This window comes from Epinephelus moara, chromosome 8, assembly GCF_006386435.1.
Source record: "Epinephelus moara isolate mb chromosome 8, YSFRI_EMoa_1.0, whole genome shotgun sequence".
NCBI classification, from domain to species: Eukaryota; Metazoa; Chordata; class Actinopteri; order Perciformes; family Serranidae; genus Epinephelus; species Epinephelus moara.
This window is the reverse complement of record NC_065513.1, coordinates 22,940,714-22,966,868: the sequence shown is the minus strand read 5'-3', so window position 1 is coordinate 22,966,868 and position 26,155 is coordinate 22,940,714. Positions and strand designations below refer to the sequence as shown.

The window sequence follows — 26,155 nt, the reverse complement described above, 5'->3', positions numbered from 1 at the left end:
TTTTTGTTTTTTTTTTTTTTGTTCACTCACGGCGGATGTTCTAATGAGGCAGAGCCTGAAATAGCAGTGGGGCTAGCACTGCAGAACTATGACATCCCATGTGAGAACTTGCCCAAATCACAGTGGCTGCAGCCGTGCGTCAGGTTTCTTTATTTATAACCCGTACGGAATTGTCCTACACTCTGAGCATATGGAGGGTTATGTAACGCTCAGCATCCAATAGATAACCACTAAAGTCAGGTCCTATATATAAAGCTTGCTGAAGAGTTGTTTCTGAGGCTTCTTAAGATTGATTTAGTGCCCCTGAATGTCTGCTTCATGATGTAACAAGAAGAATGGTTATTGTGAAACATAAAAAATTCTTTAGCACTCCTGGCAATTCCTGTAAAGGGTCAGTTCATGAAAATGACAAATATACTTCTCACCTCTAGTGGTGCCCTACCATGTGACTCACCGTACTAGTTTTGGTTTTATTTGCCCAGGTTTTAAAATATATATTTCTGTGATTTCTGTGTCCACCTTGACACAGTGAATGTGACAAGAATTTTGACGGTGGAAATCACAACATAAAAAAAAGAAAAAAATTATAAGTCAGAAACAGCATGTCTCTCCAGAAACAATGTCCCAGTTTCTCAGAATAATGCATAGCAAAAAGCGCAAAAAAACATTTGAAAAACTTATCATGACCTGTCCACAGACCTTGTTATGAACAGTTTCATGTGGGAACTATTTTCTTTCTACTGAACTACACCCTCCAGCCATATCACCACCCAGTAAGTGTGCATCTACTTATGGACAAGAGCTAACTGACATTACAGCTCAGCTAAGGACACCAGTAATCTTTAGGTCTGTCACGAGCATGAGCAAGCAAGCGTTTCGTCCATGAGTAGATGCACGCTTCCCCCTGCGCGGTGATACAGTTGGAGGGTGTAGTTTGGTAAATTAAAAAAAGAAAAGGATTTTGAAATGTATTTTTTCAGTGCTTTGAGCACCACATGCTTTGTGCTAGCTAGTTCCATCATATTGGAGAGAAGGCAGACATCTTTATGGCCGATATCTTCAACACTCGGCAACTAGTCATTTTACAAATAACAATCTTATTTCTGAAAAACAAAACAAAGAATGTACATATATGTGTTGTTGTCTTTCATTGGCATGTACGTACATCTTTGGGTGGGTTCCTTAGTTGGGATTGCCGCACTGTGGTCGAGGGTTTCCCGCTTTTACTGTTGTATGTCCGTCTCCATCTTGCTGTCTAATGCAAGGTTTGACAAAACATCAGGGACCACGATGAAAATAAGCCTCTGACTTTATCGTGTCATCCCTGACAATGTCATATGTCTTTTTGTTTTTTTTGTTTTTTTTACTACTGTATTTGAATTCTTGTCAGATATTAAACTAAATTTACGCCAAAACAGTCTAGATTTAAATTTTTTTATTTTTTTTATTTTGGGGTGAACTGTCCATTTAAGGCCTCTGAGAAGAACTTGAAAGACACAAGTCAAGAGAAGAACAGCCTGAGAAGGGAAAGTCTCTCTTTGATAGAACTGCTCACAGCTAATAGTCACGCACCATGTGACAAAACGTCACAAGCAGACATTGCTTTTTATCGGGAAAACCACTGAGTCTTGTAATCTAATTATTTATTCAGTACTATGTCTCCTTCCATTTTAGTGGGAAGGAAGCAGAAATTTCAGAAACTGTTATCTGAAAACCTGGACAAAGTAAAAAACAAAACCACATAACGAATCATGAAAGTTATCAACATTTTTGACTGACCCTTTAAGAAATACTAATCAAATGCATTTTAAATGCTGTCATTTCAACAATAGTTTCTCAGATATATGTTTGAAAACAACATCAGCTCTTGCTGTTGTAGGGATCTCATCTGATTAGCCCTCATTCACTCAAATTGAAATGCCATCTTGCGCCTGTCACATTGTATATGAGTCATCAGGCGGGAAAGCTGGTCATTACAATCATGACATCAAATGCCTGGCAGCAGAGGTCAATCAGTGTACATTAACCAAACAGAGCTCATTTGTTTTACAGCTTTTAGTGGCGTGTTGGCACCAGTGTACATGAGCTTTAGGCTGGCATCCAGCGGGCACGGAGGGCCTCCCAGCAGAGCAGGAGCAAGATGGGCCTTGGCCAGCCCTCTAACAGACAAATATGAAGAAGACAGAGAGCGGGGTGCTAATGTGGCCCCTTGTCCCCCAATGTTCAACCACTCATCTGATTTATGCAGCTGAAATGAACTCCTTTACATCGGGCATTCATAAATCCCTAAAGGGTTTTAAAATGATGGTCAGGTCACTGCCAGAAAGATGTTGCGCACTTTTTTTTGTGGAACATAATTTCGAGAAAATCCTTGGTCTCCTGTCCAGTCTCATCTTTTTGGCACTCCACTGTTTAATCTTTAGTTGCTATCGTGTCATCACACTGATGCATTAGTGTGCGAGTTGGTGTACGGACAAATGCATGTACACACATTCCAAAGATCACTCTTAACCCTCACCTGGTCCTAATTATAGCAGATGAAGGCACATTTCGGTGGCACTCTGGTGATCTGTCATCGACAGGCCCTCTCCAGTCTGGCTGGGAGTGATATCTCTCTGTAAAATATGTATGACATCAAAAAGCCTTAAAGGTTATTACAAATTAATAATGAGTAGTGGGCCGAGAGCAGTAAAAAATAGCCTTCCCTTGGTGTCGTGTTTAAATGTTTAATTTAACATGCTCCAGTGTGGATGTGGACTGCCTCCCAGCAATATGAGCACAGCCCCAAGGCCTCGGCAGACTGTCAGAGGTCTGGAACATACAAACCCAGACCACCAGGCTCACATGTATTAAGATCGACATTCAGATAAGACGGATTCATGCAGACGTGGATGATCATCCGTTTGGAGCCATCAACTGTTATCTTGAAATGCGCCTCGCTTCTGTCTCTGCAGCATACAGAATTATAAAAACACTAAAGGAGGCAGTTTTACTCGCATCAAGCGCAAATTCTCAGCAGACTCTGAGACATAGAAAAGCTCTTTCTGAGTGTTTCTCTGAAGCAAGTCGAATCGTTGGCCCTGAACCCCCCTCACAGTAATGTCTGAAGACACTGTACAAAATTGCCTTATTTATGCCTGTAATGTAAGCTGTCTGTTCTGGTGTCGCTCATTCTCTGCGGAACCGACGACGGTGGCAGCCGAGTCTGGAGTGAATTTGCCGGGCGACTACCTGGGAAACATCAACAGTCATTAATTATGTAAAACTCTTCTCACAGTGGGAGCAGGGAGAGCTGCATACAACCTCAGCGCCCGCTCCTATTAGACTCAATGTACTCTACAATGAGCCCCCACTGCCTGGGGGCGTGGAGGGATTATCAGCCTGCCGCCACGACCCCCCATAGACAGACACACACGCTGTACAGTACACACACACACGCTTTCCACACACTAAATGTGACGTTCTATTAAGTTCTGCACCAATGTATGCTTGTGTTTAGCTGAGGAGGAGAATAACAGGAATCTCTGTGCTGTCTCTCCTCCCTAGTCCCCCCATCATTCACTTCTCTCCTTCGCAGGTCCTGTTAGGTCTTTTTTCTCTCTCCCCGGCAATTGTCTGCTTCCCGGCTTTCTCACTACAATGAATGAAATCGGCAAATCTGACAGGACAAATGATATGCCATGTTTGTAAGGAATGCCGGGTAAGGGGGCTGTTTCATTGTTGATAGTGCTGCCAGCGACACTGCCGCGGTCTCCGCTACTTGGAACCAAATTACCCACAGAGCCATCCTATGCAGGGCCTACCTGAGATCTTCCTCCGAGCACTGCGATTGCAAACAGCAGATTTATCAAGCAAATAATGGACCTAATTTCTGCACCATGTGTTTCCAATCCATCTTCTGTTCGCAACAGACGCGGGATTGTTTGGCAGACTTCAAGTCGTCTCCACAGTGTTGCGTTCCTCCATCAGCTGCGCTCTTCTCGCCGTGGTTCAAGGCTCGTTCATCAGCGCTGCTCCTTTTAGCGGATGCGGCTTTGGCATGATGTTCCTCCATGCTGAAACAAAGGCAGCGCTGACACCTGTAATTAATTAGGCTATTATGCATTCCGCAATGATAATTGCCTCACTGGAAAGTCACCAGCCTTCTAAGAGGGAGAGAGAGGAGAGGTGGATGGAGAGCGCTATCCATCATAGTGGAGCGCTCTCTCCCTCTCTCTTTCCCTCCCTCTCCCCTCGTGTCATGCTGTCTCACCTTGACTAGTGTAGGCAGGGCTAGAGAAACACTGTCAACATGTGTCTGAGGGCGAGATATGCAGCTGTGCCTCCCTCTTGCCAGGGCTGCTCCACCAGCGGCCTGCCAGGGTCCATCCACTCCAGGGCTTTGGCTCACATTGGCACAGTTACCCATGACACCCCATCTGTTGTAGCTTTGTTCACTAGGGCAGTACAGCACCGGGATAATGGGGGCACTTTATTTTTATAATTAGCCCTTACCTACACTTCTCCTCTCTTCTCTCCTCTTAACAGTTCTCCCAGCTCTGAAATCTAGTCCAGGTGCACTCGTTGCTACTTTTCACAGCCCTCCCTTTCAGCACATCAACTGGTGCCTTCATCTTAGCCTCAGCACGCCCCCGCTCCCTCCCATCGTGCCATGATGGATACGTTTTCAGCAGACACACTTTGTTCAAGGTTTAGGTCATTCGCTGCATCAAACATTTGAAAGTGCGAGCTCAAAGAAAATGACAACTCCTGTCTTTTGAACTACAAAGACATTCAGAAAAGATTTGTTTTCTTCCCTCCGTTTTTCTCTCGCCGGCTCTTGACTTTGACTTTGCCGTGACTTTGAGGTGTTAGCGCCGAGGCTGCTGCTTTTGAGTTTTGTCAAGAGGGCGGGTAACACAGTGCTTCTGCCGCCTGTTGATGGTGGAGGGGGACCCAGAAGGCACCTGCTGCGTGGTGGAGACAGCAGGCCCTTTGATCTGGGTTTAATGTCGTGCCATGTTTTGTCTCTCATGCTGCTCAACGTGCCACGTCTGTCGGGATTACGTCAGCTCCACCTTGATCTGTAGAGATCTGCTCTCCTCTCAGCCTGGGTCATTACCGGCACCGTCTTCTGGGACACTGACCCCAGGTCGCGCTCATTTTGTCTTGTCTCATATTAAAGTGAAACACCTTGCGTCATATATCTTGATCTACCTTTTTATGCTGGTGGCATGGCTCTGGGGTCTGTTGGTCAATCTGTACACCACTTTAGTCCATCCTGAAATATCTAAGCAACAATTTGATGAATTGCCAGGAAATGTTGTACAGACATTCATGGTCCCCAGAGGATGAATCTTAATAACTCTGGTGATCCTCTGACTTTCATCTAGTGCCACCTTGACTTTGACTTTGAATTCTTAGGGAAATATCTTGGCAACTGTTGGTTAGATTGTCATGAAATTTAGGACGCACACTCATGTTCCCCTCAGGTTAAACTGTAAAACTTTAGTGATCCCCTGACTTTTTGTCTCGGGCAATCACTATGTTGATATCATAATGTTTTTAATTCTTGCAAATACCAGCAAAACTATCACTTCCCCATCAGTCTCAGCTGTACTTTATGTTTAGTGCTAATATGCTAGCATGCTTAACTAAAATGAAGAAGATGCTAAATAATATATTTGCTAAATATTAGCATGTTAGCACTGTCACTGTGAACCAAACCCACAGGAACAACGACAGATGTTGAAGCCAAGTTTACATAGTAGCCAAACTGTGGAACTACAACTTCTTCTACGACTGAATCATTTTATCGCCATTCAAGTTAGTGGAGGTCTGAACCGGGAGTTAACCGCTTGTATCCATTTCTCTATACATCCATGTTGTGAGCACGTCTGTCACAATTTAGTTCAAAGCACCACTGTGCTTAAGTACAGCCTAACAATGCAGTGGCTGTAGACTCATATTATTGTTTATTGACTGCTAATGCAATAATAACTGTACAAACACGATATGAAAAACCTTCCTGCATTCTCTATGGATTAATAGAGTCTAGAAACCTGTCTTAAAACATATATATTGACATTTTCCTGCTGTATACTCTTCAAGGTCCAGCTCTACTTCCATTCAAATGCAGGAGAGCTTCTCCCGTAAGGCCTCCATAAATCGAGCTGTATTTTCACTCTGATTTTGTCACTGCATACTTGCAGCATGTATTTACATCAGGAGCGGATAAGTGCTACAAAAGAATATTGGTCAGCTTCGGCCATTTATTTGGCTGAGACGGCAGCTCTGCAGTGGCGTCAGTCCGTGAGCGCAGCACGTTGACTGACAGGCACCACTGATTGGAATTGACGTGGCGACGAGATGTGTGTCAGTGCTCTGACTGCTCATCTCGCCGGGCATCCAGAGACGACTACAGCCACCGCCATGCTGCTACCACCGCTCCGAGATGGGTGTCACCATGATTAAATCTGCCCTCAAACACAGTCTGTGTGTAGTGTGCATCTGCGTGAGTGCGACTTGACGTGTGTGTGTTTGCATGCTTCCAAGTTCAAGTTCGTGCGTGTACGTGGGCGTGCATGTGTGGGTGTACACGGGACTCTCACCGTCCAGACTGTATTGCAATAGTGTTTACCTCTGCCCCTCTCCTCCACCCACTCATCAGTCACTCCGCACCAACTCATCTCTCTCCTCCCGCCTCTCCTCTGAACCTACACTCAACGCAAAACAAACGCCAGCAGTGACAGCTGCAAAAGTGCTGGGTGGCATGGCTAAAATATGATCTTTTCCCTGCTTCTGAAGGGAAAATGATGGTTTTGCATTTGCTTTTTTTAACATACAGGTCACATATAAAGGAGACTCAATGCATGTAACCGTAGCATTGGAGGTTTCTTTCCTGGATTGTTTATACAATGTTGAAATAACCAAATGCAGTTGAGGGATGCAGGCGTTCCTGTGGCCTGTCAGGCATTTAGATGCATCTTTTAAATTTCTTCAAAATCAGATTTGAAATTAGATCAGTTTTAAATTTTGACCTTTGAAAAGCTATTTAAGGGCTCCTCAGAAGATATTAGAAGATAGTGTTGAGCCAGATATGAAATCATTTTGCCTATTAAGAAACACTTATACCTTAAATCTTTGTTAATTTGATTTAAAATTAATTCCAAACAATATTTTCTCGCATTAATTTGAAAATCTAAACACTGATTTGTACAGTATGTAAAGGGAACCCTAATCTGAAAGTCTAAAAATTCAAACAACCAGGCCACTGGTTTACCTTCTCTTTTGCATTATCGGACCTATTATAGAAATATTATTTATGGCAATATTCTAAGTGCATCTTTTGTGGATTTGTATCATAGCTTAAACAATTAGTCAGTTAATCAATTATTTGATTGACAGAATATTTTTGTTAAAACATTTTTAATAAGCAGTTATTTAAGTCATGTATTAAGCAAAAATGATCTGGTCCAAGCTTTTCAGAAGTGAGTGTGATGTTTTTGTATGATTGCAAATGAATATTTATAGGTTCAGACAGATATTTATATGTTCCAACAAAACAAGCAATTTGGCAACATTATGGGGCTGGCCTTTTTCACTGTTTTTTGATGTTTTTAATGGTTAATCAGAATAATATTCCATAGTTAAGATAAAGAAAATCAAATTATTTGCAGCTCTAATCTACATTATTGTACCTGAAGACATGTAACACTGCCCTGCTCTGAAGTGTTACAATAAATACTTGGATACAAAGCCCCTATGAGTTGGTATGGTACTTTATTCTTGCAGTTTTACAGAAAAATTGTACCAGGAAGAGACAAATTCTACAAATATTCTTTTTTTAAGATATTTTTAGGGCATTTTGCCTTTAATGGACAGGACAGGTAAGTGTGAAGGGGAGAGAGAGAGAGAGAGAGAGAGGGGGGATGACATGCAGCAAAGGGCCACAGGCTGGATTTGAACCCGGGCCACTGCGGCAACAGCCTTGTACATGGGGCGCCTGCTCTACCACTAAGCCACCGACACCCCTGTTTAAATATTCTTTAAAAAAAAAAGCCATTGAAGAAATCTCTGAAAACGATTTCAATGAGAAAATAAGCTGAAAGAAATGTAAATTGAAGTGGACATTATACTGCTCAAAATGGCGACACTGAAAATGGAAGGACATTTGAAGCTGAAATCAGATGTTGTTGCCAATAAAGATTAGACTGGGGGAAAAAAATGCTCCAGTCTTTAGATGTCAGTGCGACTTAACGCAGCATAATAGTAGAGCGTTGACCGTATTTTGTCTCATTTTCCACACTTATATTAACACCAAGGACTGAATGTGTTGTTGTGAATCCAGTGGATTCTTCTAGAAGGTGTTGTGACAAGTGGTGTTGCGGTGGTGGTGGGCTTCCCACTGTTTTGTTCTAATAAGCATGGAGCGGGACCGGGGTTGTTGTGACATCCTGTCAGCCTGTGGGCTGGACTGGCGCTCAGTGAGCAGCACAGTAGGATGGACTCCCTATGATTGTGCACTGACCTTTGCATCATGGGGAAGATGACAGGTAATTTAGAGGCCTCAGGGACTGTGGAACCATACATTTGCTGTCCCCAAACCACCCACAGCACCAGCCACATTCACCTTGAGATGGGAGCAGTGTATCCACAGCACTGCATGCACACACACATGCAGAATACAGAGAATTCAATCACATGTTGTATACACCCAGGCACAGTTGCATTTGCAGACATGCTTTCGCACAGTTATTTTGCGCACACACACACAGTGCAAGATCTGCTTTGACACCCGCCCAACACCCCCCATCATCGTCGCACACTCTAATCACCTGCATCATCACAACCCATCCTCAAACAACCAAATCACAGGGGGTGGCAAACTGGTAAGGCAGAGGGGGAAAATGATGATTTAGAGTGATAATTGCATAATCACCAGTTGTGATAATTGTAATTGATGACTGCATAATTGCTAATTGCGCTCTTTATGGGAACCCCTCTTTTCCGTTGTCTCTCTGTCTCTCTCTGTATGTCGCTCAGTAGCCCTTCACTCTGCTTCCTCTACTTCATTGTAGGTTTGTTCTCTCCCCCCTTTCATTTATTTCTCCCTCCTCAACACATGCTAGCTTGTTCTCACACACACACGCTCAGATTCACACACAGAGAGACTCACTAGCGGGTACTGTAAGTATTCTCAAAGGCTTATCAGTAAGTATTTCCCAGCAGCCTTGTCCCAGAGGCGGTGTTCTGCCCACTCTGTTGCAGCGTGAAGAGTTATGGAGGAGCTCTAACAGGTTTCCTTTGTCTCTCTCTTGCTACTCTGCCCCAGGCTTTACTCCTGCTTGTAAAATCAACCTGTGGCCAAGCCCATTCCCTCGGCAGCCATATCCTTTATCACAAAACGGGTGAAAACAAAGAATGCGCTGTGAGCCGAAGCCAGGGCCAGAGCCATATCTCGCATCCAAAAGAGGAGAAGAAGTAGTCTTTCCTCAAGCTGTACCTCCTCTGTACAAGCGCCCCATCTGCTCGCATCTGTTAGTATGAGACTTTTGGCTCTGAAATCCCATGTGCTTGGCTGTAGGTGGATTAGCATGGAGATGAAGATGACTCCCTGATCAGCCCATATTATGCACGACACCTCAGAGTGCTTTGATGATAGCAAGGGTGGGTTGTGTGTGTGCGGGGGGTATCTATACGCATAGCGGGCGCTAACGTGAGAAGGCATCAGGCAGGCGTGTGATTGATGTCTCTGCTAGTGTCTGTAGGCAGGTTAATGGTGTGATTGTGGAGGTAATCTCCGTGTTCTCTCGTTAAAGGATGATGGAGGGCCAGGAGACCCTGCATGTCTCTGGAAGACGGAGCCCTAGCTGTTGCCTTCACAGGATCTCAGGCTTTTTACACATGCAGTTGGGAGTCTCATTTGATGTATATGCTTCAGAGGAAGCTGTGCCAGCCAGCAGACTGTCAGTGAAAAGTTGATGACTAGAAGTGGGTTCAGCCACCCTGCTGTAGTGGCCATGTAGTTCAGGCGTAAGCTCAGGTTGATAATAGTTTGTCTGGATGTCACAAAGTGCTGTTGGTGCTTTGTTTATGTCACGTTGACGAGCGGAGGTTTGTTATTGGCTGGCGGTGACACGAAATTGCTCCTGTTCATAGTGAAAATGAAGCAAACATGAAAACAGTCTCTCATCAACGGGGAAAGAGCAAACCTTAGCTGAACCAACAGTAACTGTTGATGTACTCATAACCCACATATAAAACTAGAAACAGTGTTTATGGGGCCAGCATGCTTCACACATTTTCACTGTTTGTGAACGAACATACCGACATTAACGTCATGTCCTGGAAGGAGAGGCGAGGTGGGCAGAGGGGCAGATGGAGGTTGGTGGTTGGGGTGGGGGGTAAATTGGGGGTATAGCTGAGTGAAACAACAGCATAGTGTAGCAGGGAGCTGGCTGCAGACTATTGCATCTGTATTGATTGGGCTCCAGCCTTTTCCATTTTCCATGAACTCCTCTGAGCTGCTCCGAGTGGGAGTGATGGGGGGGATTTGCTTGATCTTTATGATATTTCTTTAAACATGATGCTGTCGTTATGCCTCCCCAGGGAAGTCACCAGCCATTTCCAGTAAATCAAAGGCTCTCCATCCCTTGCTGTTTTCCACACACCTTATTTATAACCCCACTAAACAGCCCCAACACACCACCACCACCACGACCGCCACCACCATTCTCATAAGTGTTTTCAGCCTTTGCAAAATGAATATTTTTCAAGTGTAGTCATACCAGTGATGAGCGGCCTGGCTCAGCCATACCGCACACTTGACCCTTCGTCATGGAGTCCATCGAGCCAATCCGACAGAGGCTGTAATCAGCAGTGACAGAAATGACATGGACCATAGATGACAATAATTTGGATTCTGTCTGCTTATGGAGTGGGGTGGGGGTGGGGGGGGGTGGGGGGGGGGTCATTCGGCGAGCCTGATCTGATTTACGGTTGCAGAGCAGAGGATGTAGAGAGGCAGTTACAGCGCGTCCTCTGACTCACGAACAGGCCCGGGGTCTTAGCGGGAGCTGGGAGCAGGGTAACCCACATACCCACTAGTGCAGGTGCCCTCTCCATGGGGCCAGGTGGTGGCTAATTCGCTTTCTTTGTCCCTCCTAATGAATCGTTAATTGGTTTGCATCACCCGCCGAGCCAAGGATAGCAGGTGCCGAGTGCTGCTGGTGATGAAGGCCACCATCACTGGCGAGCCTTTCTCGTGCACACTGACACCTACATTTACAGTAACAGGCCAAATGTCACCTCGCAACATGCAGCAGCTTGGCAGTTAAACAGGAGAATATCATCGTAGTTTACGCCTTGTTTCTCTGGTTGTCAGTGCTTGTGTGGAGAAACAGCCTTTGAGTTGGTTAATGTATGCATAACCTATATGACCTGCACAGTATTTCTTTGTTACACGTACTGGAGATACAGTACATACACAAGGCATGCATAACTGTTTGTTTCATTTATTGGAAGGATGCTGTGAGGTTAACCTTTGCTCTCGTTACTATTGATTCATTGTTGGCAATCTAAGATTTTAAGTGTTATCTGCTCGATGTAAAAGTCCATTTAAAGCCTGAAATGTAAATATTCTGCACCCTGTAAATTAGACATATGCCAGGATTATATCAGTCGATGTTTAACTTAATGGCATCTTCTCTCCACTGCAGGTGGTTGCTCTGAACAAGCGCAGCAAGGAGGCCGAGTCTGCGTTCCTGGGAATCTACAAACAGCTTATCGAAGCCCCAGGTGAGTCTCCCACTAAGACCAGCGATGTGCATCTTCACAAACAACAACAACAACAACAGCAGCAGTATAAACACCACACTCACACACATTACTTCTAGAATTATCTTTCCTCCTTCAAAGATCACTCCCTGGAGATCAGCTCCCCATCAAACCTCTATCGCTATCACTGGACCGGCTCTATACATATACACACAGTGACATATCATGTATATATGAACATACACAAACCAAAAAGTAATTTTCGTGCCATAGATAGATATGGTGCAACAGCACATGGGTATAAGATACATAAAACCCTATACCCTGTGGCTCTTATCTATTTTTCAAAGTCTGTGCTCTCAGAGTGGTTTCCAAAACTCTGCGTGAGGCCACTTCAAAACCCAGCGCTGGTCCTTGAGTGTAGCCTGGCTGAGGAGCGAACACATCCTTGAGGAGCTCTGCTGTTGATTGTGGAGGGCCAATTAAAATCCCAACTGAAGTCTGGCTTCGTGTGGAACGCAGGCCTGATGAGGCCAATGGGGGAAAAGGGAGAGAGGGGCAAAGACAGTTAAGTTAGTGCAGAGGAAAGACATATTGTGTGTTTATTCAGTTGTTATTTCAGTGCCGGGGCACATGTACTGTATTGCTCTTTGTTGCAGGAGACGGCAGCAAAACGCAGCCCAATCTCAGTCTAGATCAGAGAAACACTTGTGGCAGGAGTAGAGAATGCTGTTTACAGATTCAATGAATACAAGATAAAAGTCTGCGTCAGAAAAATAGCGACGGCAGCAAGTGACTTTTAAAGGTCTCCATTTTTCCTTGAAGTCCCCTGCTTGATATTGCACCAGCACACACACAAGCACACATGCACACGCACACACACTTTGAATGGAGTTATTTCCTTGATAAGAAATACCGTTCTTTGAAGATGTATTCAGTTTGATTTTCTGACCTATACCTTTTATATAGAGGCCTTAATTCAAGCCCAGGAGCATCTTGTGGAATCTATTTGTCACAAACCCCTCTCAAGTAGAGAATAGTCAACTAAGAGTTGTTATGTTCAAGAACAAAGCCTTCAAAATAAAAAGAAAGGCCACTGTCACCCAACATAAACTCTTATGTGTAAGTAAAAAACTATAGAAGCTTTTATTTCCAAGGTACCTTATAACTTTCGTCCTCTCTGTCTCTTTATGTACAGTGTATCTATTCACACAGCTTGTAAGTGTGGTAATTATATTGAGTATACAGTGGTAGACCTGCCTGTGTCAGGTTACATCAGGTGACGTAACACAGCCAGCCTTCTACCTCCATTTGACCTTACCTTTACAGAGGGAGTCTGTTTCACTGTGTCTTCTTTCTCAATCAGACAGTGATAAACAGTGCTGGTCAAGTAGCCTGAAAAACAGATTTTTTTTTACTTATTACTCAAACAGAGAGTTATTACATTAAAAAAAATAATTAAAAAGCAATAACATTGCTTAATAATTTGAGATAATAATTACCTAACAGCAGAAATAGTTATATTAGTCATACATTACTTTTTGTTACTCAGCTCATCTTCATTAAAGGTGCCTTCTAACAACTTGCCACACCCACTCCTGTATTTAACATGTCGAAAATGCTATTACAAACAAAAATGCTAACCCAATCAATGACTAGGAGTGTAAATCACAAATTTCATGACAATTTTATTACAATTTTTTTGCTAAAATTGACTCCTCTTACACACATTAAACATGGCTTAGAAGCAGGAACATTTAACAAAAGTATAAAATTTGTCCCAATAATAATTGTCACGGTTCATAGACAAAATTGTTTTATGCTTGTCACCATTATTAGCTTAAGCCTATGGCAGTTTACGCAGCATAAACAAGGCTAGCAGCTGGTGGACTTTTCCTTTATTAATAACTTAAACAATTACATGTATTATTTAAAAAATACTGATATTTCAGTTTGATTTTCAGACATGTAGGGCCGTCAGCGTCTATCCATCTTTGTTTTTTGGGAAATTGCTTTTATTGCATGTAAAGTAATACGTTGTCGTCAACTCGCTTTAACTGTCTCTCTCTCCTGTGCTCTGCTGGGTCTGCTTCGTGCTCTGTGTGTTTGTGTGTGTGTTTGTGTGTGTGTGTGTGTGTGTGTGTGTACGGGCATAGCTCTGCCCTCGGTTAAACACAGAGAGGAGAGAAACTAGCGCAACCGTAAATGACAACAACACAGAGAGACCCTCACACTGAACTAAAACGAAACACATACATTAGCTAAATAGAGTGCTGTAGGCAAACTCAGAAGTTAGCGCGGCCCTGGTTCCCTCAACAAAAAGCCAATGGGATTTTTCCACTGGATTTTGGATTATTGCAGAAAATAAGCTCAGTGACAAACAAACGTTTATGGTACTTACACACCACTTATATGATTTTTGAAGCCTCAGTGCATTTGGGAGGAGTAAAAAGCTAATGCTAGGCTATAAATGAACTACACCACGATCACATGACTTAACGTCGTCTCCACAACAAGGCTGTAAAGCAGTGTTCACCGTGATGACGTTCTGTATTCTCAGTAAGCCGCTAGTTAGCAACCGTCTTTTTTAAAACACCTAAAGCTTCAAAATTTACAATTGGGGTGTTTACTGATGTATTTTATGTCGTAGAACAAAACAGGAAGGTCTCGAAAGCTTGTGTTAACCACAGACTCTATTTCAGAATCTAACCAAAAACCCATTCAACAAACCCTTTGACTTTGAGACAAGGGAATCGGGACTGCAAAAATGCTGGGAACTGCCCATTGGTTCGACAGCCCATTGGTTCGACATCCCATTGTTCCGACCATATTAAACTCATTGTTCCGAAGTCTGTTCCGAAATCATCATGATGCCCNGAACCAATGACATGGACCCAAAATGCTAACCGATTTTCTGGGTTTTAAGACTCATTCCTGCATCACTCTATATCATATATCTTTTTTTTCAAGGCAGTGGTAGGGGAACCACTGCATTTGTTAACTTAAAGTAGCCTGCTAAGAAGAAACAACACATGAAAGGTGTATTCTTCTTCTTTTGGCTGTGACTTGCCTCCCCACACCTCTAGCTGTTTCGCAAAAACATTTGCCCCAGGATCCCTTACCTTCTTTTCCCCCTAAGGGAACACAAAGGCAACAGGGTACAGTCATGCAGTGGGGGTTGAGGGGGGTCAGTGGGTGCCCAAGAGAAAGATAAAGTGCCAAAGGGCCCTCCAACAAGTTGATCTGGCCATGTAGTCTCTCTTTTTAATGCACAGACAAAAAAAATCATCATAACATAAAGATTCTTATGGCCATCTCTGACCTTGTTTTTACACTTCTTTGACACATTCTATGATGTCAACCTAAAGCAGCACGCAGCACTTTTCTGTAAATATTTACAACTGTAAATATGGCAGAAGATGATGAAGTTGGTGTTGGGAAAGATGGCAGGCTACTGTTGGTCAGGGTCCAACTTGTAGTCTGCCATGACTTTTCGCCAAGTTACAGCAACAATTTACGACTCATTGATTGCCTAATCTGACACAGTTACCATCTTGAAAAAGCAAAAATCTAGTGCTGACTGATCCCGACATTAGCTGCCTTCGTTGCCAGATATCCCCCCACTTCTCTGGCTGCAGCCAAACAGAGGCCAGACCACTGAGAGTATATCTGTGTCCGGCCCTTGCAGTATCTGCCATCTGTGAGGAGGGCCTACAGTATCCTGTGCCTGTTTGTCACTGTACATCTTGCTGCTGGTGTCCAAGGTCACAACTCCCCCCCTCTCCTGCCCACCCCTCGCTAGAATGGATGACTCCAGGTACACTGGAGGACAGTCATTTGGCTGTGGCCCCACTTCATTTCTCTCTGCCCCTCAAACACAACAGTGAGCGTTCCCACCATTCCCCCAACAAATGCTACAGCTCATGTATTTTTAATCTTTTGACAGATGCAATTATTCTTTACACGCCGTGCTCGTTAATCTTAATGCAGTTATTACTATTCATTGCAGGACGTTTTTCCCTCCTATTATTTCATTTGAAAGTGCCTCTCTCTCCGTGTGTGTGTGCGTGCTCATTTGTGTGCCGACACTAAGGCCTTCAGTCCAATCAGAACAGGACAACAGCAGAGTTAATGAATGCAAGAGGCGAACAAGGAAAAGGGGGGGAGGGGCACACGCAGCAGCAGCTCAATATGTGACCTGTTGTATCTGGCTATCATTAACATCTGGTCACATATCAGTTATCCACTTTGCTGTGCCCGCTATTGAATACAAATAACATATCCGTTACGTTTGTTAGATTCCAGCATGATAATGTTTCGCTTTGTTAATGCAAGATGATGCTGCTGTTCAATGGCAACTAGAATGCAACAGTAAACTCAGAACAGAAATAACTTCTTGATGCAAGTGATTGAAGTGATTTCTTGCCTTTTATGAGGCCCCTAAGCCGAGATGTCAATCCACTGGAGTGTTTCATTAGCGCTCTATATTTTGATTTGCCTGTGACATCTCCCCATGCTGTGCACTGTAACTCCTACCCAGTCTGGGGCTTGAAAGAGGCCTGTTAACAGTGTTTCCCTAACAATGTTTATATCACCTCCGCACGGTTTTGATCAGTGCAGATAAACACGTCCTGATCACTGAACGCTGAAAAACAGTGGCAGCTCCTGCCCGAATTCATCGGTTTCCCAGAGATGCACCTAACTTACTCTCTCTTTTTCTTCCTCTCCTCCTCGCCGTCTCACTCTGCTCTTCTCTCCTGGAGTGTGTGAGTGAATGTGTGTGTGTGTGTGCGAGTGGCGTTTGAACGTTTGCGTTTGTTGCCACCTCTGTGAGAGCAGCGAGGCCCTGTCGCCAGGGGCGTAGCCCTGAGACTGACGCTCCAGGTGTTTGCTCTTCCTCGCCTCCTCTCAGTGCACACACTCATCCCTCAGGATCCACCCCACTCCCTCTTTCCTTTAGAACACAGCTCCTTTTATCTGAGCGGGGAGCTCACTCGGAGTTTGTGAAGATTCTGATCTGAATACACCCCTCTAAGTATGTGTGTGTGCCGGGCCTACGGCATGTCTGAGGTGTGTGAGTCTTTATGTATGTGTGCGTGCAATAGTGGGAATGTTATGGCAACAGTGCTTGCTAGTGGTGACCACTGGTAGTGCAGAGCAGAGCACAAGTACAAGCAGCTTTTTGTCACGTTAAGCCGCATGTCTTGTTGTGAAATGAGATGGTTATAAGTGCCTTACATATTCACATCAGATGTTTCCCTCGGCTATGAGATTATCAGAACAGAATGCACTGACCTTAGTAATTCAGAGTCATTCACATGCATAAAGAATAGTTGTCCTTCTTCAACCTTTCATATACATAAGCAAGCACCAGCGAGAGAGAGGCCTGCAAGGCAAGCGAGCTGGCCTCATTGTAATTTTGCAGCTGAGTACCTACAGTGAGGATGAGAGTGAAGAAGGAGTGCCGTGCGCGTTTGTGGCAGTCTGTCGGAAAATAAGGACGTATAAAAGCTGATGGAAAATGAAAGCTCTCTGGGCGGGACGAGATTATGCACAAGTGATTAATAAGAGCAGTAATAAACAAAGGCCCAGGAGATGTTTGAGGTGCTTAATAATGCATTATGTTCATAAAAGAGCCAGGCCTCTCCAACTGATCCCTGTGGAGTAGGAGACCCCAGAGGGACCAGGAGAGAGTGTGCTCTTAAAAGACAGCAACTGTGTGTGTGTGTAGGAATGTCTGTATGTGTGTGTGCCTGAGAGCAGATAAGATGCAACCATGGGATTCAAAACTGTACAGACCATAGACTTGTGTATTTGATGACGATAATTCATTGTGATTTGTCTTACATGTCTCATAAATAACACTGTGAGGTACGCTGTTTTATTTTTTGTATAATTTTAAGTGGAGTTTGGTTTGGATGTCACTGGCACTTCTTTTTTCACTGCAGCATCTCGTGTTAATTTTAAATGCTATCTAGCTCCGGCTCCACTCTTTGTTCCGAGCTTTAAAATGTCTCGGTATTGATGTCATTCCTTCTCCGTCCTTCAGTCTGTCAGACAAAGACATGGAACGGCAATGAAAGAGAACAGGTTAAGAAGTTTCTCTTTCAGCTTTGTTTTGTTCACACACAAAAGCCGCCGCTTCCCACAATCATTTTTTTCATTCCACCCATCTTTTTTATTTTAGTATTTTCTCACTCCTTCTGCCACTTCAAGGTAAAGCGACACTTCGGTTTGCTGTCTGAAAATCAAATGCTCGTTGGTTTTAAAATGCACCGCAAACAGAAAAGTCATGTTTATGAATTTGTCGCAAGCAGTTTGTGTTTTTTCTAATCGAAACTAATCCTTGACAGGCAGAAGAAAAGAGACGGCAATTTATCCTACATACCTTATATCACTTTACATTGTCTGTGAAGGTGAAAGTAAAGACTTAGTGTTCTCTCAACCTAGTTTTGGTTCTTGACAACAATATTACAGCAGTGTTACTGTTTGTTGCAGCAGCGGCAGAGCGTGTTTATGGACCTTGAAGTCCACTCAAAGGGAAAAAAAACAAGACTGTTTTGAATGAAAAGAAAAAACCTTGGAGCACAGCCTTGTAAATTAATTTGTTCGTGTTGTATGATGGGAACACAGCTGGCCTCATTAACATGCGCACAACAAATAATTATAGCGTTTTTTTTTTCTCTCTTCAGCCAGCCAATGCTTGGCTAATGGGCTTGCTGGGTTAATTATGTCAGAGCGTAATTACACAGGGCCCAGGGAGACATAATGGTGCACCCTGCTGCGCCCACACCGCCTAATGATGGTGTATCGCTGACAGGGCCAAGACGGACCGCCCCGACACACCTGCTTGTCTTGGCGCACACCACCCTGGTCCACCCCCACCCACCTAGACACACATCCTGAACCTGTGCGCACCGTCCTCCCCGGTGCCACCTGCAGTCCGCTGAGCCGTCCAGCATCTGACAGGCTTTGGCTTGTGCTCAGCCTGGACTGAAGGCTCACCCAGATACAGTAACTGCCTCCTGCTTTGAGATGTGCAATAGCACAGAAACAGCAACGCAGTGACCACAAGGAAGCAGCTACAGGGTGGCAGCCTCATTATCGCTCAGCCAAAGTGATGAAATTCAATATCAATGCAGCTGAGAATGTGAAAAATAGTTAAAAGTCATGCTAACATTTGTTGGCTTTTAGCAAGTCTGGGTTTATCACAACTTGGGTCTTATTTTTTGTGGTTTTTGCTGTCTCTCCTCTTGGTGCTAATGACATTGTAATTTTTAACTTTCTAACCAGTGTGAGCTTCAAAACACCTCCAGTACACCATGCTTACATCATGCTTGACACACACTATTGACTCCCAGTGGATGCAGAACATTTAAAGCAAATATAAACAACTATGAATATAAATCATGCAATATTATAACCAATTTTATAAAATGTTCTTCGTTCAATCTTTTATCTTCTCCCATCAGTGGGTAAAGAGTTGAATCTCAATCTATACATTTCCAGCATAATTTTTTAAACAGATTTTTCAAATTGCAGTCTAGTCTCGCTTCTGTCTCCTAATATTTATGACTAGTGAAACTGATTTAAGTCTACGGTTAACCTTAACTCATCCAACTGTATTTTTCTGTTTTGTACGTATGTCAGTTATAATTCTCTTTTTTAGGAGCAAAAACGTATTGACATGGCAAATAGTAAAATTATTCTCCAACTTTTCTCTATAAAACACAGTTTTCAAACATCTGGTTCAGTGTTGTCCTACTGTACATACCTTAGCTGTGTACGCACTGTTTTCCTGTGCGATGAGGGATTATAACTGACATTATGGGTGTGCATACTTTTCAGTTTTACTTCCAAATCAATTTGTTGTAAATCTGTTAAACTGTTGGCTTACTTTCAGCCTGTCTGATTGTCTGACTGCTCGAGTTTCTTGCCCCATTGGACTTTGCTTTAGCAGTGTCAACGTGTTCCTAGATCTCAGCAATTACTCCGGTGCAAGCCAGTAATTATAACATATATTGGGTGGGGGGGCACTGGAAGAATAAATTGCCAAAAAAATTAGACATAAAAAAAATGCTATGCTAACACAGACAACCACGTACCACCGTCAAAATAATCATTAGCAAATGTAATCATAATAATAAACTTAAGGAAATGCCACCATTATTACTACTACTAGTTCTAATATTACTGTGTACTGGAGTTCTGCTCGTGGCATTGCTGTACCCCAGCTGCTGCCCCCCAGAGGTCTCCCCCTCCTCCAAATGTTGACTCTATGGCTATGTCCTTGCAATGTGATTATAACTGATAGGACAGAGCCTTCTCCATCGCTGCCCCCTCTCTCTGGAACTCACTCCCCAAACCCATCCGTATCTGCACACACCTCCCTTACATTCCAGACCATGCTCAAAACTCACCTTTTTAAATCAGCTTTTAATGTACAAGTTTGTGTGTTTTATACTGTTTTATTGCTGTTTTTTATTTTGACTTGCTCTATTTTATGATTTTTAAAAAAAAACAAAAAACTGTAAAGTGTCTTTGAGCATTTGTTAAAAGCGCTTACAAATAAAATGTATTATTATTATTATTATTATTATTAGAAGTGATGGTGAAAACTACAAAGATATGACTGAAGTTGTAACGAACCATAAATATCCTCAGACTCACTGTGAGTGAACGTCATGTTTTCACAATGACATTGTTGACCCTCCCTGCTGTATGCCATTCTGCTCTTCTCAGTGGCAGTAATTCCTCCGGAGCTGGTCCTGTGTTCACCAGAGAAAATGATGTATTAAATGTCCTGTGATTTATTAGTTTAAACGAGCTGCTGTTGCCCGATCAGTTATCATGACCTCAGAGCAGACTTCCAATCATCTATAATTAAGATAAGGGATGAATTAAAAATTGATCCGTTTATTTTGCCGTGAGAGTGATGTGACTCACCTGATGTACATAACGCCTTGTCAGCTGCGTTATATTTCTTGATTAACAGGAATGTGAGCGGTCGGGTTCGTGTTGAATTCCTCCTCCATTGCAGGGTTTATTTGGTGGATTTACCATCAGAGCTGCTCTAAAAAGAAGCTCCGGTGCTTCTGATTAGCTACATCAATTAGTAGCTCTATTTTCCAAAGTTATCAGCAGTCTTTCTGGACTCTCCTTCAATAACTGTAGATCCCGGGCCCTTAGAGAGTATCCCTGCTGCTCTACTTTGACGGGGGTTAATTTTGTATACAGACTTAAGTTATATCCCTTCACTTTAAATTTGACTTTACTTTACTCCCCTGCCACTGATTGATAATCCTGGCTTGTCCATGTGTGAGAGATCCCTTACTATAATCTCTGTCCTTTGATCATTAAAAGTTGAAAGGATATATGGGAAAGAGGCTGATAAAGTGATTTCTGTGACAGTGGGTCGATGGAATAGCAGTGCTTTAAGTCATCCTGTTTGTCTTAGAAGAGCTCTGTTCTTAATAGTGATGTCCCTTGTGACTGATGCAATATCTCCACAGCTGGTGTAACAATGAATGCAGACAATGTTTGACTGTAAACGGTCCTGGGAAAAAATAGCTCGATCAATTAAATGGCCCAAAATGTTTGTCTGATGAAAATGCAGATATGGCGAGTTGCAATGCAAGGCCAGGATTTCAACAAATTGCACATTGCAGAAGTTTCAGCTCTCTGATGAGCATTTATTTTCGTGGCCTGCCGGCTCAGAGTTTGCATTCTCTATGTGGCATCTGGCAAAGTTTAAATGTCTGTGGCTCCAACTTCTTATGAAAAGTCACTTCAGTCAGTGCCCATACTGAAGAAGGGATCCAATTGGGTTCCACACAGAAGTCTAAGATGAGTGGATGAAAGCTGTGGGAGAAAAGTTTGTGCAGCAAAGCAGCGATTTTCCTCCTCTTTTAGAGTTTTGAAGGGCTGCGGTATGTGTGTGTGTGTGTGTGTGTGTGTGTGTGTGTGTGTGCGCGCGTGGCTCTACATCTTGCCTCCCCCCTTGTCAAGGAGCTCCCCTGAGCTTCCCTCTCTGTGCTTTGGCACTAGAAGTCACCTCCTTTGGTGTTCGGCAGGCAGGTACACAACAGGAGCAGCTCTCTCTCTCTGAGCTGTTGAACTTTTCGGGAGGGGAAGAAAGGGAAGGGGAAGATTAAAAACAGCCCTGTGATGTGGAGTGCCGAGCTGCCTCCTGAGAATTCCTGGCATAATAATTTAAATGATCAAATGATACAGAGGAGACTTGTTAGCTGAGAAACAGCCTCCTAGTTGGCCCCATGGGCCCGGTGCTGCCGCGCATGCATTGCAAAACAGCTCCTCTGTTGTGCTAAAGAATCCCGCTTTTTTTTCTCCCCCCTTTTCAGGAGCAGACTTTTTCTACACTTTGCCTAGGTGTATACTTGGGACTTAAGACTCCGTCACATATTCATGGCAATCTTTTTGTCTTCTTTGCCATTCATCAGCACGTGAGAAGACTCATTAGAGTTGATTTCTGTACATGTGAAGGGTCGGAACAGCACTTGTGTCATTAGGTCCAGCCTGTGAAATTTTCAAAGGCGCCTGACTGGGGAAAGTCTAAGAGTCACTCTTTGGAAACAAGTCTCAGTGGAATAGTGTGTCTGTGTTGAAACTGCGATGTAGAAAGCTCTGTAAAGTGCTCTGCAGGCGGCGCACACAGTAAAACAGCTATTTTGCTTTTTTTGAAAAGTAGGAGTGTATGGATATCATGTGAATCATACGAGTTGTTTCTACAGAGATTTGTTTGTGTCTGTTTTCACAGATCCAGCACCTGTGCTGGAGGCCTCACACACCCTGGAGGAAAGGCTGCAGCAGCTTCACAGTTCGGCCCCAGACAGCGAGGCCCTGGTGCGAGAGATCAGCGGGCACTGGAAGAAACACCTGGAGTGCCTTGAAAAGACAGGTCAGGCCAACAACATTTACATCAGGCAGCATTCCCACTTGGTTGCATTTTTATAATGCGGCACTGAAGTGGCTGCTACTGCACAGGTCTGAAAGTGCTGGGAAGTTTATTTAAATGCACCAAGTGTTAGAAAGGCTGTGAACTCCACTCGAATATCTGGATTAATGTCAAAATTGCTCACCTTAAGATGACTATTTCTAATAGAAACAAACTGTTATATTTACCTGTTAATATTACATTGTTCAGCTGATGTCGGAGAACTCATGCCAGCTTTTTTCTTCCACACAGAGCCCTCAGACGACCGCCCAGCAGTCTCAGGGGCAGCAGTGACAGAGGAGCCTCCAGAATCCAGCTCTCCAGCCTCCCTGATGACGCCCAACAGCACACCAGCTCCCGGGGCCCCAGGCTCTCCGCAGCAGAACTATCAGGATGGAGCTGAGGACCGAGGGTGAGAACCAGTGAACCACTCCCTGCCTCTAACTGACAATCATTGTAGATGTACATTGGGTTTATATTTCCTTAAATTAATATTTTTAGATGTTTTCAGAAACATTTTTGGTATACTATTTAGCTGTAATATGAGATATGTATGTATATGTATATGTATATGTATAGAGCAGAATATATCTTTATTGTCCACTATGGGTGGAAATTTGTATGTATAATGTATATGTCTTTGTGACATGGCCGCCATGTTGAAAACGGTTAAGTGAAAACTAAGCACACTGGCCAGAGAAAACATTCTCATTTAACAGCTAAACAGTACACATTTGATCAGTGCTGCCTATTTTGACAGTTCGACTGCAGTTCAAGAGCAGTGACTGACATGATTGACAGCTGCCTGTGCTGTCCAATTTTTACCACTCTGAATGACTGGAGTAATTATTTTTGGTATGATATTAAAGACATTAAAAATTGTCAAGGATAATCCTGCAGTGTTCTAAACCTTTTCTTTATGCAGAGATGTTCTCGCTCCATTTAAGTGCTCTATAAGGCAACAATATTCAATTTTAATGATAAAAGAATAGATTAGAGGGTCATTTGTCTTCTGTCTTTAACCCTGTGCGATAAAGCCAATTTGCCTAAATTAGGCTCTAAAATGGTAAAACAGTAAACACCTGCTTCTGTCACACTAAAGTTTAAGTTTAGTTTATCTTTGTGAACTTTGTCAAATGTGCTGTTTCTGGTGGTTGAAGGATGGGATTGACCCTTTTTTTATGTCTCAGGGCATAAAGTTGCAAGTTGTGATAAAATGTGTGTTCATGCTGTTGTGAAGTAACTGGTTGTTTTTTCATACAGGGAGGAAGAGGAGAGCGCCAATACTGGCTTGGCTGACAGACTATCAGAGGCCGAGGAGAAGATCAAGGTTCTGCATTCATGTAGGTGGTTTAAAAACTCTGACACGTACTGTACTGTTACATTTAATGTCAACCTTTGCCAGTTCGTCTTTACTCACTGGATGATGCCCCCTGCTGAAACACAGATGCTGCGCTGCTGCGTTGTTGACTTAACTATACCTTAAAACTACCACATTTTTGAATGAGATTTGGTTTTCACCAAAACAGTAACAACCTAACATCATCTTTCAATGAATTAAATCACTGTTAATGGTGTCCTGCCATTGGTTATGTTTAACAAAAAATGGCCTGTATTTTGAAAAGATATTAAAGGGATAGTTCTGATTTTTTGAAGTGGGGTTGTATAAGGTACTTATCCATAGTCAGTGTATTACATAGAGTAGATTCTAGAGAAGCAAGCAAGAGTATAGACACAGAAGCTAAGCAATGCACTGCTATGGAGGGTTCTGCAACAAAATGTATTTTAGCCACCTAAAAAAAGTCCCGGATATTTTCATTGCTTACTGTTAGACAGCGATTTGCAATGGGTAACTGAAGCTGTCATATCGCTCTCTTTAAAACCAGACTCTATTGAGAGAAACAGTAATTTAACATTGCTGAACACAGGAACTGCTGGTTTGGATTCACCAAAGTCACACAATAACACAAACTAAATAACTGACAAAGGCAGAGGTAGACCAGCAGTTCCTGAAAATACTCTCAATATAGTGTACACTTAAACTGGGACTTTTTTAGGTGTATGCAGTGTATGTAATACAATGTCTATGAATTACTCTACACCATAAGAACACCATGAAACCCCACTTACAAAAATCTGAACCATCCCTTTAATTCAACCAAAAATTGGCAAATCAATTTAGTAATGTAGCTTTAAGGTCAAAGTTCATGTGGGGTTTTTTTCAAGTTCATATCTCACTTCCCCTGTCTGCCTCTCACTAGCCTTGAACACTGCACAGACAGAGCTGCTGGACCTGCGGTGTAAATACAACCAGGAGATGACGAACAAGTAAGAGTCTGTCTCCAATTTTACAGTTTGTGTTTACATTACCACCTATTTCTGACAAACTTTTTAACATCTTCGCCCCCCTCCCTCAAGTCATGGTGGTTACACACAGCCATCTCTGTGTTCTCCCCCACTGTTGCTCATCGTAGAATTTCAAGCCCTGAAGCCGCTCTTCTTTATTTTGCCTACATAAACTCATGTCCAGGGTAGAGCTGAGGAATGCCATTGTAAAGGCAGAGAGTGACTCAGCCACTAATGCAGGTCGATGAGAGAGGTCTGTGTTTGCCTTCACTGGCAGCTGGGCCATGACAGCCCTCAAGAAGAATTGCTCCATTTAAAGATTGCTTCAGAAAACACTCTACCTTGTCCTGGTCTTTGAGCGCAATGTATCCACCGCACGCCTGAAATGAATCTGAGCTTGTATGAAGGATGTCGATAGACATTCAAAGTAAACACTCCTTTGTTTGGGTTGTGCTCCAGAGCACAGTCAGCCGCTGCTAATGGATTTTCTCCCAGGCTTAATCCATGGTGCAATTGAACTGATGTTTCTAGACCCACTGCCATCCATTTTGTTGGATTGGACACATTTTCAGTTTGGGCTTACCTTTCGTGTGCAGCTGCAGTTTGAAAGAGCATCTCTGTTATATGGTTTGTCATACTGTGTGTGTGTGTGTGTGTGTGTGTGTGTGTGTGTGTGTGTGTGTTGTCCTGGTCACATTCCTCTTGGCTGACAGTAGCAACACTGACCCCAGAGCTCCAGCTGCAGATATCCCTCCCTGACCCTGAGCCTCTGAACACGGGACCAGCCTCTATTACTCTCACTGACTGTTTCCTCAATGTTGATAAGAAAGACTATTTGTCTGCTTCGGCTTGAGTAGCTGAGCGGGTAATCAATACAAAACATTTTCCGTACTGCACAAGTTCATTAAACGTGAAGCTGACACCTGTTAGTGTTTGCTGTCAGCAGGGCGCCATCTATCCTGGCCTTATTGATAGGACCAGGGCATGGCCAAGACCCTCTGAAACCAGGGCTACACCACACAACGCTGATGATCATTAATGCCAAGAATAGGTTGGTTCCACATCTCACTGTGGGAATAGTATCGTCTCTCTGCTTTT

General features: G+C 43.3%; 1 protein-coding gene across 5 annotated transcripts in view; it reads left to right on the top strand.

Moving 5' to 3' along the window:
- Positions 1-26,155, top strand: part of cux2b (cut-like homeobox 2b) — a 96,431-nt gene that overhangs the window by 53,417 nt on the left and 16,859 nt on the right. For all 5 annotated transcript variants that reach the window (XM_050051147.1, XM_050051142.1, XM_050051144.1 and 2 more), the window contains exons 4-8: positions 11,700-11,778; positions 22,535-22,675; positions 22,964-23,123; positions 23,975-24,054; positions 24,973-25,039. In XM_050051147.1, coding sequence (XP_049907104.1) covers positions 11,700-11,778; positions 22,535-22,675; positions 22,964-23,123; positions 23,975-24,054; positions 24,973-25,039 — 527 coding nt within the window. The remainder of the gene's footprint in view (positions 1-11,699; positions 11,779-22,534; positions 22,676-22,963; positions 23,124-23,974; positions 24,055-24,972; positions 25,040-26,155) is intronic.